At 58.3% G+C, this 14463-nt stretch overlaps 1 protein-coding gene across 1 annotated transcript in view; it reads right to left on the reverse strand.

Moving 5' to 3' along the window:
- The window catches only part of LOC138356063 (uncharacterized), a 30617-nt gene extending 16603 nt beyond the window's left edge, over positions 1 to 14014 (reverse strand). Inside the window, exon 1 of the mRNA XM_069311675.1 lies at positions 13984 to 14014. Coding sequence (XP_069167776.1) covers positions 13984 to 14014 — 31 coding nt within the window. The remainder of the gene's footprint in view (positions 1 to 13983) is intronic.
- Between the last annotated feature and the right edge of the window lie 449 nt (positions 14015 to 14463).

Raw genomic sequence — 14463 nt, forward strand, 5'->3', positions numbered from 1 at the left:
CCGGGAGGGAGCCGTGGTGCCGGGAGGGAGCCGTGGTGCCGGGAGGGAGCCGTGGTGCCGGGAGGGAGCCGTGGTGCCGGGAGGGAGCCGTGGTGCCGGGAGGGAGCCGTGGTGCCGGGAGGGTGCCGGGAGGGTGCCGTGGTGCCGGGAGGGAGCCGTGGTGCCGGGAGGGAGCCGTGGTGCCGGGAGGGAGCCGTGGTGCCGGGAGGGAGCCGTGGTGCCGGGAGGGTGCCGTGGTGCCGGGAGGGAGCCGTGGTGCCGGGAGGGTGCCGTGGTGCCGGGAGGGTGCCGTGGTGCCGGGAGGGTGCCGTGGTGCCGGGAGGGTGCCGTGGTGCCAGGAGGGAGCCGTGGTGCCGGGAGGGAGCCGTGGTGCCGGGAGGGTGCCGTGGTGCCGGGAGGGTGCCGTGGTGCCAGGAGGGAGCCGTGGTGCCGGGAGGGAGCCGTGGTGCCGGGAGGGTGCCGTGGTGCCGGGAGGGTGCCGTGGTGCCAGGAGGGAGCCGTGGTGCCGGGAGGGAGCCGTGGTGCCGGGAGGGTGCCGTGGTGCCGGGAGGGTGCCGTGGTGCCAGGAGGGAGCCGTGGTGCCGGGAGGGAGCCGTGGTGCCGGGAGGGTGCCGTGGTGCCGGGAGGGAGCCGTGGTGCCGGGAGGGAGCCGTGGTGCCGGGAGGGTGCCGGGAGGGAGCCGTGGTGCCGGGAGGGTGCCGTGGTGCCGGGAGGGAGCCGTGGTGCCGGGAGGGTGCCGTGGTGCCGGGAGGGTGCCGTGGTGCCGGGAGGGTGCCGTGGTGCCAGGAGGGAGCCGTGGTGCCGGGAGGGAGCCGTGGTGCCGGGAGGGTGCCGTGGTGCCGGGAGGGTGCCGTGGTGCCAGGAGGGAGCCGTGGTGCCGGGAGGGAGCCGTGGTGCCGGGAGGGAGCCGTGGTGCCGGGAGGGAGCCGTGGTGCCGGGAGGGAGCCGTGGTGCCGGGAGGGAGCCGTGGTGCCGGGAGGGAGCCGTGGTGCCGGGAGGGTGCCGTGGTGCTGGGAGGGTGCCGTGGTGCCGGGAGGGTGCCGTGGTGCCGGGAGGGTGCCGTGGTGCCGGGAGGGAGCCGTGGTGCCGGGAGGGAGCCGTGGTGCCGGGAGGGAGCCGTGGTGCCGGGAGGGTGCCGTGGTGCCGGGAGGGTGCCGGGAGGGTGCCGTGGTGCCGGGAGGGTGCCGTGGTGCCGGGAGGGAGCCGTGGTGCCGGGAGGGAGCCGTGGTGCCGGGAGGGAGCCGTGGTGCCGGGAGGGTGCCGTGGTGCCGGGAGGGAGCCGTGGTGCCGGGAGGGAGCCGTGGTGCCGGGAGGGAGCCGTGGTGCCGGGAGGGAGCCGTGGTGCCGGGAGGGAGCCGTGGTGCCGGGAGGGAGCCGTGGTGCCGGGAGGGAGCCGTGGTGCCGGGAGGGTGCCGTGGTGCCGGGAGGGAGCCGTGGTGCAGGGAGGGAGCCGGGAGGGAGCCGTGGTGCCGGGAGGGTGCCGTGGTGCCGGGAGGGAGCCGTGGTGCCGGGAGGGTGCCGTGGTGCCGGGAGGGTGCCGTGGTGCCGGGAGGGAGCCGTGATGCCGGGAGGGAGCCGTGGTGCCGGGAGGGAGCCGTGGTGCCGGGAGGGAGCCGTGGTGCCGGGAGGGAGCCGTGGTGCCGGGAGGGAGCCGTGGTGCCGGGAGGGAGCCGTGGTGCCGGGAGGGAGCCGTGGTGCCGGGAGGGAGCCGGGAGGGAGCCGTGGTGCCGGGAGGGAGCCGTGGTGCCGGGAGGGAGCCGTGGTGCCGGGAGGGAGCCGTGGTGCCGGGAGGGAGCCGGGAGGGAGCCGTGGTGCCGGGAGGGAGCCGTGGTGCCGGGAGGGTGCCGTGGTGCCGGGAGGGAGCCGTGGTGCCGGGAGGGAGCCGTGGTGCCGGGAGGGAGCCGTGGTGCCGGGAGGATGCCGGGAGGGTGCCGTGGTGCCGGCAGCAAGAAAGGTTACTGTGTTAGGTGAGCGGCTGTGTGTGTGAGAGAGCAGGTCACCAGCACAAGGCCGCTGATGGTCACTCCCGCCATAAAAACCTGAGTGGCTGCTGAGCGGCTCTTGCCTCATCTGAGTGGCTGCTGAGCGGCTCTTGCCTCATCTCTCAACTCTCCACAAATAAACATGTCATGTTTACCGGCGGCAACAAGGCGGTTAGTGCGCACAATCACAACTGTCCCTCTAACTACGACCCGTTATGACTGTTGCTGTTTGTTATACACGTGGACACTGACAGTTCCGTCCTCGGGGACACACACACACACACACACACCTGCTGACGGAGACAGGAAAGAGGTGTGGCTACGGCCTTGGAGGAGGGGGCCGGGAGGCGCCTTGTGGGATGCCTGTGTCTTGTGTGGGTGGTGCTGCACGCCTCTCTCTACACACACACACACACACACACACACACACACACACACACACACACACACACACACACACACACACACACACACACACTCTCTCTCTCTCTATTTTAGAGAGAAATAGAGCAGTAGTAGTAGCAGGCATTAAAGAGCAAACAGGGACCAGACCAAAGGAGCGGAGAGACAAAGACAAAAACATGATTAAAGAGATCCTTAAAGAGGTAAGGATGGAGGGAGCTGAGCGAAATGTTGAAAAGGTTTTCAGGCTTGGAAAGTACAACAAGGACAGAGACCGAATAATAAAGGTGGTTTTCATGAGCGAAATCGCGAAAGAGGAACTATTAGAAAGGAAGTGCTGTCTAGTAGGTGTAGAGAAGTTCAAAAGAGTATTCTTGCAGAGGGATATGACAAGGGAAGAGAGAATGCAGGCAGCAGACGCGAGGAAGGAGCGCAGGGAGAGAGAGAGGAATCAGGGAGCCACACCCCTGATCCCTACAATCCCAGAGGGGAATGGGGAACCCTCCTCAAACAGTGCATTAGCCACAGGGAGTGCGGCACCACCCCCTCATCCCACCCAACAGACACCCTACCTGCCCCAACCCCTGTCAGCCCCCAACTAAGTACCCACCTAAGGCACCCTCCCCCCATCCACCCCTCTCCTCCCACTCACCCCCTCCTCCCACTCCCCCCTCCCCCCAGGACCTCCCTTCTCCCCCATCCCCCAAGCCCTCCCTTCTCCCACATGCCCTTCCGTCCCTCCCACCCACAAGCCCTCCACTCTCTCCCACCCCCCTAAGCTCCCCACTCTCCCCCACCCCACCTAAGCCTTCCCCTCTCCACCACTCCCCAAAACCCTCCCCTCTTCCTCAACCACCTCAGCCTTCCCTTTCCCCCCACGCCCTCCCCACTTTATTGCCCCCCAAGCCCCCCTTTCTCCCCCATCCCCCCACCCCCCCAACCCTCCCCCTCTCACCCACCCCCCCAACCCTCCCCCTCTCACCCACCCCACCAACCCTCCCCCTCTCACCCACTCCCCCTACCCTCCCCCTTCCCCCCTCACCCACTCCCCCTACCCCCCAAGCCCTTCCTCCTCCACCAGTCTCCCCATACCAGATCATCCCAGCTCCCGCTCATCCCAGACCCCACAGGTCCCCCCCAGAGAAGCAGAAGAGAGTTAGCTTCAGGGTGATGTACTCGAACATAGATGGGATCACAAGCAAGGCAAGTGAACTAAGGGAAAGAGCACAAGAAGTGAACCCAGATGTAATTGGACTCACTGAAACAAAACTCTCAGGAATCATAACGAATGCCGTGTTTCCCCAGGAGTACACAATAATAAGGAAAGAGAGGGAAGGTAGGGGAGGAGGAGGAGTGGCCCTACTCATGAGAAAGAAATGGAATTTTAAGGAGATGGCTATCCCGGGCTGTGAGGGTTTCAGAGACTACATAGCAGGCACCATGACAATGGGAGGACCAAGGATAGAAGTAGCAGTAATATATAATCCTCCACCAAATGACAGAAGACCCAGTCAAGAGTACGAAAGCAACAACACGGCAGTTAACACTATAATTGAGAGGGCAGCCTCTTCTGCCTGTAGAAATAGATCCCACCTGCTCATCATGGGGGACTTCAATCACGGAAGGATTGATTGGGAGAACAAGGAACCGCATGGAGGCGAGGATACGTGGAGAGCCAAACTACTGGAGGTGGTGACTAGAAACTTCTTAACCCAGCATGTCAGTGAACCCACAAGGATGAGAGGAAATGACGAACCAGCGAGACTCGACCTGGTTTTCACCCTGAACGACTCTGACATAAGAGAAATCAGTTTTGAGGACCCAGTAGGAATGAGCGACCACAGTGTATTGGTGTTTGAGTACCTGATTGAAGAAGGGTTATTGAACTCGAGGAGGGATACCGAAACCAAAAGGTTAGCATACCGAAAGGGAAACTATGAGGAGATAAGAAAATGCCTAGCAGATATAGCATGGGAAACAGAGCTCAGGGAAAGACGGCCCAAGATGTTATGGATTACATCACGCAGAAGTGCAAGGACGCAGCAAACAAGTTTGTCCCAGTCCAAAAGGAAAACAGTGAAATGAAGATGAGAAACCCATTGTTTAATGAGAGATGTAGGCTAGCTAAGCAGCAAAGTAAAAGGGCATGGAGAAACTATAGGAATAACAGGACACTGGAGAGCAGAGAAAGATGCCAGGAATGAATATGTTAGGATGAGAAGAGAGGCAGAAAGACAACACGAAAATGACATCGCAAGCAAGGCAAAGACTCAGCCTAAATTGTTGCATAGCCACATCAGGAGAAAAACAACAGTAAAGGAACAGGTTATGAAATTAAGGATAGGGGCGGAAGGATTCACTACAAACGACAAGGAAGTGTGTGAGGAACTGAATAAGAAATTCCAAGAGGTCTTCACCTTAGAGCAAGGAGAAATCCCAGAGATAAGAGAGGGAATAGCTAACCAGGAACCACTGGAAGAGTTTGAGATTACCAGCGGGGAAGTAAGGAAGTGTTTACTAGAATTGGATGTGACAAAGGCTATAGGCCCAGATGGAATCTCCCCTTGGATACTAAAGGAAGGAGCAGAAGAACTGTGCCTCCCGCTCTCCATGGTGTATAACAAATCACTGGCAACAGGGGAACTGCCAGAAATTTGGAAAGCAGCTAACGTAATCCCGATATACAAGAAAGGGGATAGACAGGAGGCACTGAACTACAGGCCAGTGTCCCTAACCTGCATACCATGCAAGTTGATGGAGAAGATTGTGCGAAGAAAGCTAGTGGAGCACCTGGAGCGAAAGAACTTTGTAACACAGCATCAACATGGATTCAGGGATGGCAGGTCCTGCCTCACAGGGTTACTTGAATTCTACGACCAGGCAACAAAAATAAGGCAAGAAAGAGAAGGGTGGGCAGACTGCATATTTTTGGACTCCATACACAGTTTTCAATGTAGAAATGATAGAGCCCAGTAGGCTCAGGAATCTGTACACCTGTTGATTGACAGTTGAGAGGCGGGACCAAAGAGCCAAAGCTCAACCCCCGCAAGCACAATTAGGTGAGTACAATTAGGTGAGTACACACACACACACACACACACACACACACACACACACACACACACTCACACACACACACACACACACTCACCACTAACACACAGCACTAACCACCGCCACCTTCATCTGCTGCTCTATTACGGGCTATTCATGCCCGTGCCACTTCTTGGGTGGCTTAATCTTCACCAATCAAGCGTGTTGCTCGGCACCACCTTCACCTCCCTACCCGTGAGCCGTGTAGAAGCCGCCTCCAGCCCAACCCGTTCTCGCAAATTCGTAAAGTCAATATTGACTTATTAACTACGTGCATAGGTGATATACTAAACATAATAGACACCCTTAAAAAGATTCATAGAAAACACCGACCTTACCTAACCTTGTTAGTATCTTAAGATAAGCATCTTATTGCTTCGTAATTACAATTATTACTTAACCTGTACCTATTATAGGTTAGGTAATAATTGTAATTACGAAGCAATAAGATGCTTATCTTAACATACTAAGTAGGTTAGGTAAGGTCGGTGTTTTCTATAAATCTTTTAAGGGTATCTATTATGTTAAGTATGTCACCTATGCACATATTTAATAAGTCAATATTGACTTATTAAATTTGCGAGAACGGGTTGTCCAGCCACATATACAACATCAACTAAAATAATTATAGGATTCAGACATAATGAAACTAACAACATAGAAGGAATACCTAGCGTGCAGGGAGGACCCAGAGCTGCGGCTGCCCTGGCCATAGACAGTGTCAGGTAGCACCCACCACCACACAGCCACCCACCACCACACAGCCACCCACCACCACACAACCACCCACCACCACACAGCCACCCACCACCACACAGCCACCCACCACCACACAGCCACCCACCACCACACAGCCACCCACCACCACACAACCAACCACCACTACACAGCCACCCACCACCACACAACCACCCACCACCCACCACCACACAGCCACCCACCACCACACAGCCACCCACCACCACACAACCAACCACCACTACACAGCCACCCACCACCACACAGCCACCCACCACCACACAACCAACCACCACTACACAGCCACCCACCACCCACCACCACACAGCCACCCACCACCCACCACCACACAGCCACCCACCACCACACAGCCACCCACCACCACACAACCACCCACCACCACACAGCCACCCACCACCACACAGCCACCCACCACCACACAGCCACCCACTACCACACAGCCACCCACCACCACACAGCCACCCACCACACAACCACCCACCACCACACAGCCACCCACCACCACACAACCACCCACCACCACACAACCACCCACCACCACCCACCACCACACAACCACCCACCACCACACAGCCACCCACCACCCACCACCACACAGCCACCCACCACCACACAACCACCCACCACCACACAGCCACCCACCACCCACCACCACACAGCCACCCACCACCACACAGCCACCCACCACCCACCACCACACAGCCACCCACCACCACACAGCCACCCACCACCACACAGCCACCCACCACCCACCACCACACAGCCACCCACCACCACACAGCCACCCAGCACCCACCACCACACAGCCACCCACCACCACACAACCACCCACCACCACACAACCACCCACCACCACCCACCACCACACAACCACCCACCACCACACAGCCACCCACCACCCACCACCACACAGCCACCCACCACCACACAGCCACCCACCACCACACAACCACCCACCACCACACAGCCACCCACCACCACACAGCCACCCACCACCACACAGCCACCCACCACCACACAACCACCCACCACCACACAGCCACCCACCACCACACAGCCACCCACCACCACACAGCCACCCACCACCACACAGCCACCCACCACCACACAGCCACCCACCACCACACAGCCACCCACCACCACACAGCCACCCACCACCACACAGCCACCCACCACCACACAACCACCACCACACAGCCACCACCACACAACCACCACCACACAACCACCACCACACAACCACCACCACACAGCCACCACCACACAACCACCACCACACAACCACCACCACACAACCACCACCACACAGCCACCCACCACCACACAGCCACCCACCACCACACAGCCACCCACCACCCACCACCACCCACCACCACACAACCACCCACCACCACACAACCACCCAACACCACACAACCACCCACCACCACACAGCCACCCACCACCACACAGCCACCCACTACCACACAGCCACCCACCACCACACAACCACCACCACACAACCACCCACCACCACACAACCACCACCACACAACCACCACCACACAGCCACCCACAACCACACAACCACCCACCACCACACAACCACCACCACACAGCCACCCACAACCACACAACCACCCACCACCACACAACCACCACCACACAGCCACCCACAACCACACAACCACCCACCACCACACAACCACCACCACACAGCCACCCACCACCACACAGCCACCCACCACCACACAGCCACCCACCACCACACAGCCACCCACCACCACACAGCCACCCACCACCACACAGCCACCCACCACCACACAGCCACCCACCACCACACAGCCACCCACCACCACACAGCCACCCACCACCACACAGCCACCCACCACCACACAACCACCCACCACCACCCACCACCACCCACCACCACCCACCACCACACAGCCACCCACCACCACACAGCCACCCACCACCACACAGCCACCCACCACCACACAACCACCCACCACCACACAGCCACCCACCACCACACAACCACCCACCACCACACAGCCACCCACCACCACACAACCACCCACCACCACACAACCACCCACCACCACCCACCACCACACAGCCACCCACCACCACCACCACCCACCACCTCACAACCACCCACCACCACACAGCCACCCACCACCACACAACCACCCACCACCACACAACCACCCACCACCACACAACCACCCACCACCACACAGCCACCCACCACCACACAACCACCCACCACCACACAACCACCCACCACCACCCACCACCACACAGCCACCCACCACCACACAGCCACCCACCACCACACAGCCACCCACCACCACACAACCACCCACCACCACACAGCCACCCACCACCACACAACCACCCACCACCACACAGCCACCCACCACCACACAACCACCCACCACCACACAACCACCCACCACCACCCACCACCACACAGCCACCCACCACCACCACCACCCACCACCTCACAACCACCCACCACCACACAGCCACCCACCACCACACAACCACCCACCACCACACAACCACCCACCACCACACAACCACCCACCACCACACAGCCACCCACCACCACACAACCACCCACCACCACACAACCACCCACCACCACCCACCACCACACAGCCACCCACCACCACACAGCCACCCACCACCACACAACCACCCACCACCACACAACCACCCACCACCACACAACCACACAACCACCCACCACCACACAGCCACCCACCACCACACAGCCACCCACCACCACACAACCACCCACCAACACACAGCCACCCACCACCACACAACCACACAACCACCCACCACCACACAGCCACCCACCACCACACAACCACCCACCAACACACAGCCACCCACCACCACACAGCCACCCACCACCACACAGCCACCCACCACCACACAGCCACCCACCACCACACAACCACCACCACACAGCCACCACCACACAACCACCACCACACAACCACCACCACACAACCACCACCACACAGCCACCACCACACAACCACCACCACACAACCACCACCACACAGCCACCCACCACCACACAGCCACCCACCACCACACAGCCACCCACCACCCACCACCACCCACCACCACACAACCACCCACCACCACACAACCACCCACCACCACACAACCACCCACCACCACACAGCCACCCACCACCACACAGCCACCCACTACCACACAGCCACCCACCACCACACAACCACCACCACACAACCACCCACCACCACACAACCACCACCACACAACCACCACCACACAGCCACCCACAACCACACAACCACCCACCACCACACAACCACCACCACACAACCACCACCACACAACCACCCACCACCACACAACCACCACCACACAACCACCCACCACCACACAACCACCCACCACCACACAGCCACACACCACCACACAACCACCCACCACCACACAGCCACCCACCACCACACAGCCACCCACCACCACACAGCCACCCACCACCACACAGCCACCCACCACCACACAGCCACCCACCACCACACAACCACCCACCACCACACAGCCACCCACCACCACACAGCCACCCACCACCACACAGCCACCCACCACCACACAACCACCCACCACCACACAGCCACCCACCACCACACAGCCACCCACCACCACACAGCCACCCACCACCACACAGCCACCCACCACCACACAGCCACCCACCACCACACAGCCACCCACCACCACACAGCCACCCACCACCACACAGCCACCCACCACCACACAGCCACCCACCACCACACAGCCACCCACCACCACACAGCCACCCACCACCACACAGCCACCCACCACCACACAGCCACCCACCACCACACAGCCACCCACCACCACCCACCACCACCCACCACCACCCACCACCACACAGCCACCCACCACCACACAGCCACCCACCACCACACAGCCACCCACCACCACACAGCCACCCACCACCACACAACCACCCACCACCACCCACCACCACCCACCACCACCCACCACCACACAGCCACCCACCACCACACAGCCACCCACCACCACACAGCCACCCACCACCACACAACCACCCACCACCACACAGCCACCCACCACCACACAACCACCCACCACCACACAGCCACCCACCACCACACAACCACCCACCACCACACAACCACCCACCACCACCCACCACCACACAGCCACCCACCACCACCACCACCCACCACCTCACAACCACCCACCACCACACAGCCACCCACCACCACACAACCACCCACCACCACACAACCACCCACCACCACACAACCACCCACCACCACACAGCCACCCACCACCACACAACCACCCACCACCACACAACCACCCACCACCACCCACCACCACACAGCCACCCACCACCACACAGCCACCCACCACCACACAGCCACCCACCACCACACAGCCACCCACCACCACACAGCCACCCACCACCACACAGCCACCCACCACCACACAGCCACCCACCACCACACAGCCACCCACCACCACACAGCCACACAACCACCACACAGCCACACAACCACCACACAGCCACCCACCACTACACAGCCACCCACCACCACACAGCCACCCACCACCACACAGCCACCCACTACCACACAGCCACCCACCACCACACAGCCACCCACCACCACACAGCCACACAACCACCACACAGCCACACAACCACCACACAGCCACCCACCACTACACAGCCACCCACCACCACACAGCCACCCACCACCACACAGCCACCCACCACCACACAACCACCCACCACCACACAGCCACCCACCACCACACAACCACCCACCACCACACAACCACCCACCACCACACAGCCACCCACCACCACACAGCCACCCACCACCACACAGCCACCCACCACCACACAGCCACCCACCACCACACAGCCACCCACCACCACACAGCCACCCACCACCACACAACCACCCACCACCACACAACCACCCACCACCACACAACCACCCACCACCACACAGCCACCCACCACCACACAGCCACCCACCACCACACAACCACCCACCACCACACAACCACCCACCACCACACAGCCACCCACCACCACACAGCCACCCACCACCACACAGCCACCCACCACCACACAACCACCCACCACCACACAGCCACCCACCACCACACAGCCACCCACCACCACACAGCCACCCACCACCACACAACCACCCACCACCACACAGCCACCCACCACCACACAGCCACCCACCACCACACAGCCACCCACCACCACACAACCACCCACCACCACACAACCACCCACCACCACACAGCCACCCACCACCACACAGCTACACTAGTCGGAAAGATAGACTTGGGAGTGGCCGCGACCACCACCAGAGCCACACACACACACCAGCCCGACCTCCAAACACACACCAAGAGTGATTCCATCAACCCGCCAACCCCCCAGCTGTTAATGAATGAAAAACGGTTTACACACGACTCACAACTGCTGACGTTCGAACACTTCCGGAACAAGTGCTTCACTGACGACTTGTGTTCGAACCACAACGCTGTAAATGCTTCACCCACGTACTACAAATACAAATAATCGCCAACAGAACCTAAACACCTAACCTAGCCTAACCTAACCTAACCTAACCTAACCTAACCTAACCTAACCTAACCTAGCCTAACCTAACCTAACCTATATATGCACAATATGCTATTATTAAATTAATTTATATTCGAGAACATTCCTGTTTTGAATGAACAACATGGTAAAATTTATGAATGCGTGTGTGGGGTCGAGCGCTGGATGGAATGGACTTGAGTCGAGGATGAGTTGCACACAGAGACAACATGCCACAGCTGGCAACCATTATTTGGGTTAGAAACCGAAGTCGGAACTCTTTCAAGGTAATCTGCACAGCTTTTCTTAAATACTGGTATTGTGTACGGTGGTTAGGAAGTGAAGTGCACTGAAAGATAAAGTTGTAGCAGCCACCTCCACCCACTACTATATGGCAGCCACCTCCACCCACAACTATATGGCAGCCACCTCCACCCACAACTATATGGCAGCCACCTCCACCCACAACTATATGGCAGCCACCTCCACCCACAACTATATGGCAGCCACCTCCACCCACAACTATATGGCAGCCACCTCCACCCACAACTATATGGCAGCCACCTCCACCCACAACTATATGGCAGCCACCTCCACCCACAACTATATGGCAGCCACCTCCACCCACAACTATATGGCAGCCACCTCCACCCACAACTATATGGGTAATACACAGCCAAAACCTCAAAGATCCCTCGCTGAAGATTGTCTACCTGCTGAGTTATACTTTTGTAGAAAACACTGAAAACACACATTGTTTTAATCAGCTTTGTTTTCTGCCAAAGTTACACCCCAGCAGGTACAATAAGGCTAGTAAGTGGGGCGTCAAGAACTAGACCTCACTTGGTCCAACAAGGCTGTTGCTTGCAGCGTCCCGCACGTTCTTGCAAGAATCTGTCCACTTTGTTCTTAAATACTTCTACGTTTATACCAGCAATATTTCTAATGCTCGCTGGGAGGGTGTTGAACAGCTGTGGACCTCTGATGTTCAGTGTTCTCTGATTGTGCCTATGGCACCTCTACTCTTCACAGGTTCTATCCTGCATTTCCTTCCGTACCTTTCGCTCCAGTATGCTGTTATTCTACTGTGCAAATTTATGCCCTGACCCGCCAGTATCTTCCATGTATATATTATTTAATACCAATCTCGTCTCCTTTCCCGAAAGTACATTTTGAAAGCTTTGAGACGGTGCTAATAGTTTTGATGTTTTATAGTGTCTATGCGTGCCGTATATGTTCTCTGTACTCCCAGTAATTCACAGATCTCTCCCGCTGTGAGAGGGTGAGTGAGTACCGGGCAATACTCAAGACGGGACACCACCAGTGAGTGAGTACCGGGCAATACTCAAGACGGGACAACACCAGTGAGTGAGTACCGGGCAATACTCAAGACGGGACACCACCAGTGAGTGAGTACCGAGCAATACTCAAGACGGGACAACACCAGTGAGTGAGTACCGAGCAATACTCAAGACGGGACACCACCAGTGAGTGAGTACCGAGCAATACTCAAGACGGGACAACACCAGTGAGTGAGTACCGAGCAATACTCAAGACGGGACACCACCAGTGAGTGAGTACCGGGCAATACTCAAGACGGGACACCACCAGTGAGTGAGTACCGAGCAATACTCAAGACGGGACAACACCAGTGAGTGAGTACCGGGCAATACTCAAGACGGGACACCACCAGTGAGTGAGTACCGAGCAATACTCAAGACGGGACACCACCAGTGAGTGAGTACCGAGCAATACTCAAGACGGGACACCACCAGTGAGTGAGTACCGGGCAATACTCAAGACGGGACACCACCAGTGAGTGAGTACCGAGCAATACTCAAGACGGGACACCACCAGTGAGTGAGTACCGGGCAATACTCAAGACGGGACACCACCAGTGAGTGAGTACCGAGCAATACTCAAGACGGGACACCACCAGTGAGTGAGTACCGGGCAATACTCAAGACGGGACACCACCAGTGAGTGAGTACCGAGCAATACTCAAGACGGGACACCACCAGTGAGTGAGTACCGGGCAATACTCAAGACGGGACACCACCAGTGATGTATCATCATAATTCCCAGATCTATTACCTGTTACTCTCCTTCTATGAGTAGGTCTCATTGTGTCTTTTACCTTGTATTTGGTTCAAAACTTAAATTTTTACCACACGAATCTGGAATTTATCAATACTAAACATAATGTTATTTTCCGTTGCTTAATCGTTTACTGACATCAGTTTGCAGTTTTTGTCTCTTCTACACAATTTTTCCAACTGACTTTTATACAGACAGAGGACGACACTACAAGAGTTTCCAACTATACTGTGGAATAATCCACAGATAGCAATAACATCTACATAGTTGAGTTGAACTAACTATGGGCAGAGCCGTGTAGGATATGTGGCACAGGGGAATAACACCACAGCAGGAGACCAGGAGACACGGCAGGATGTGCAGAAACCTGAGGTCCAACAGGTACACTGCGAGAGAACTATCAACAACAGGTACACTGCGAGAGAACTATCAACAACAGGTACACTGCGAGAGAACTATCAACAACAGGTACACTGC

The sequence above is a fragment of the Procambarus clarkii genome, chromosome 6 (assembly GCF_040958095.1).
Source record: "Procambarus clarkii isolate CNS0578487 chromosome 6, FALCON_Pclarkii_2.0, whole genome shotgun sequence".
NCBI classification, from domain to species: domain Eukaryota; kingdom Metazoa; phylum Arthropoda; class Malacostraca; order Decapoda; family Cambaridae; genus Procambarus; species Procambarus clarkii.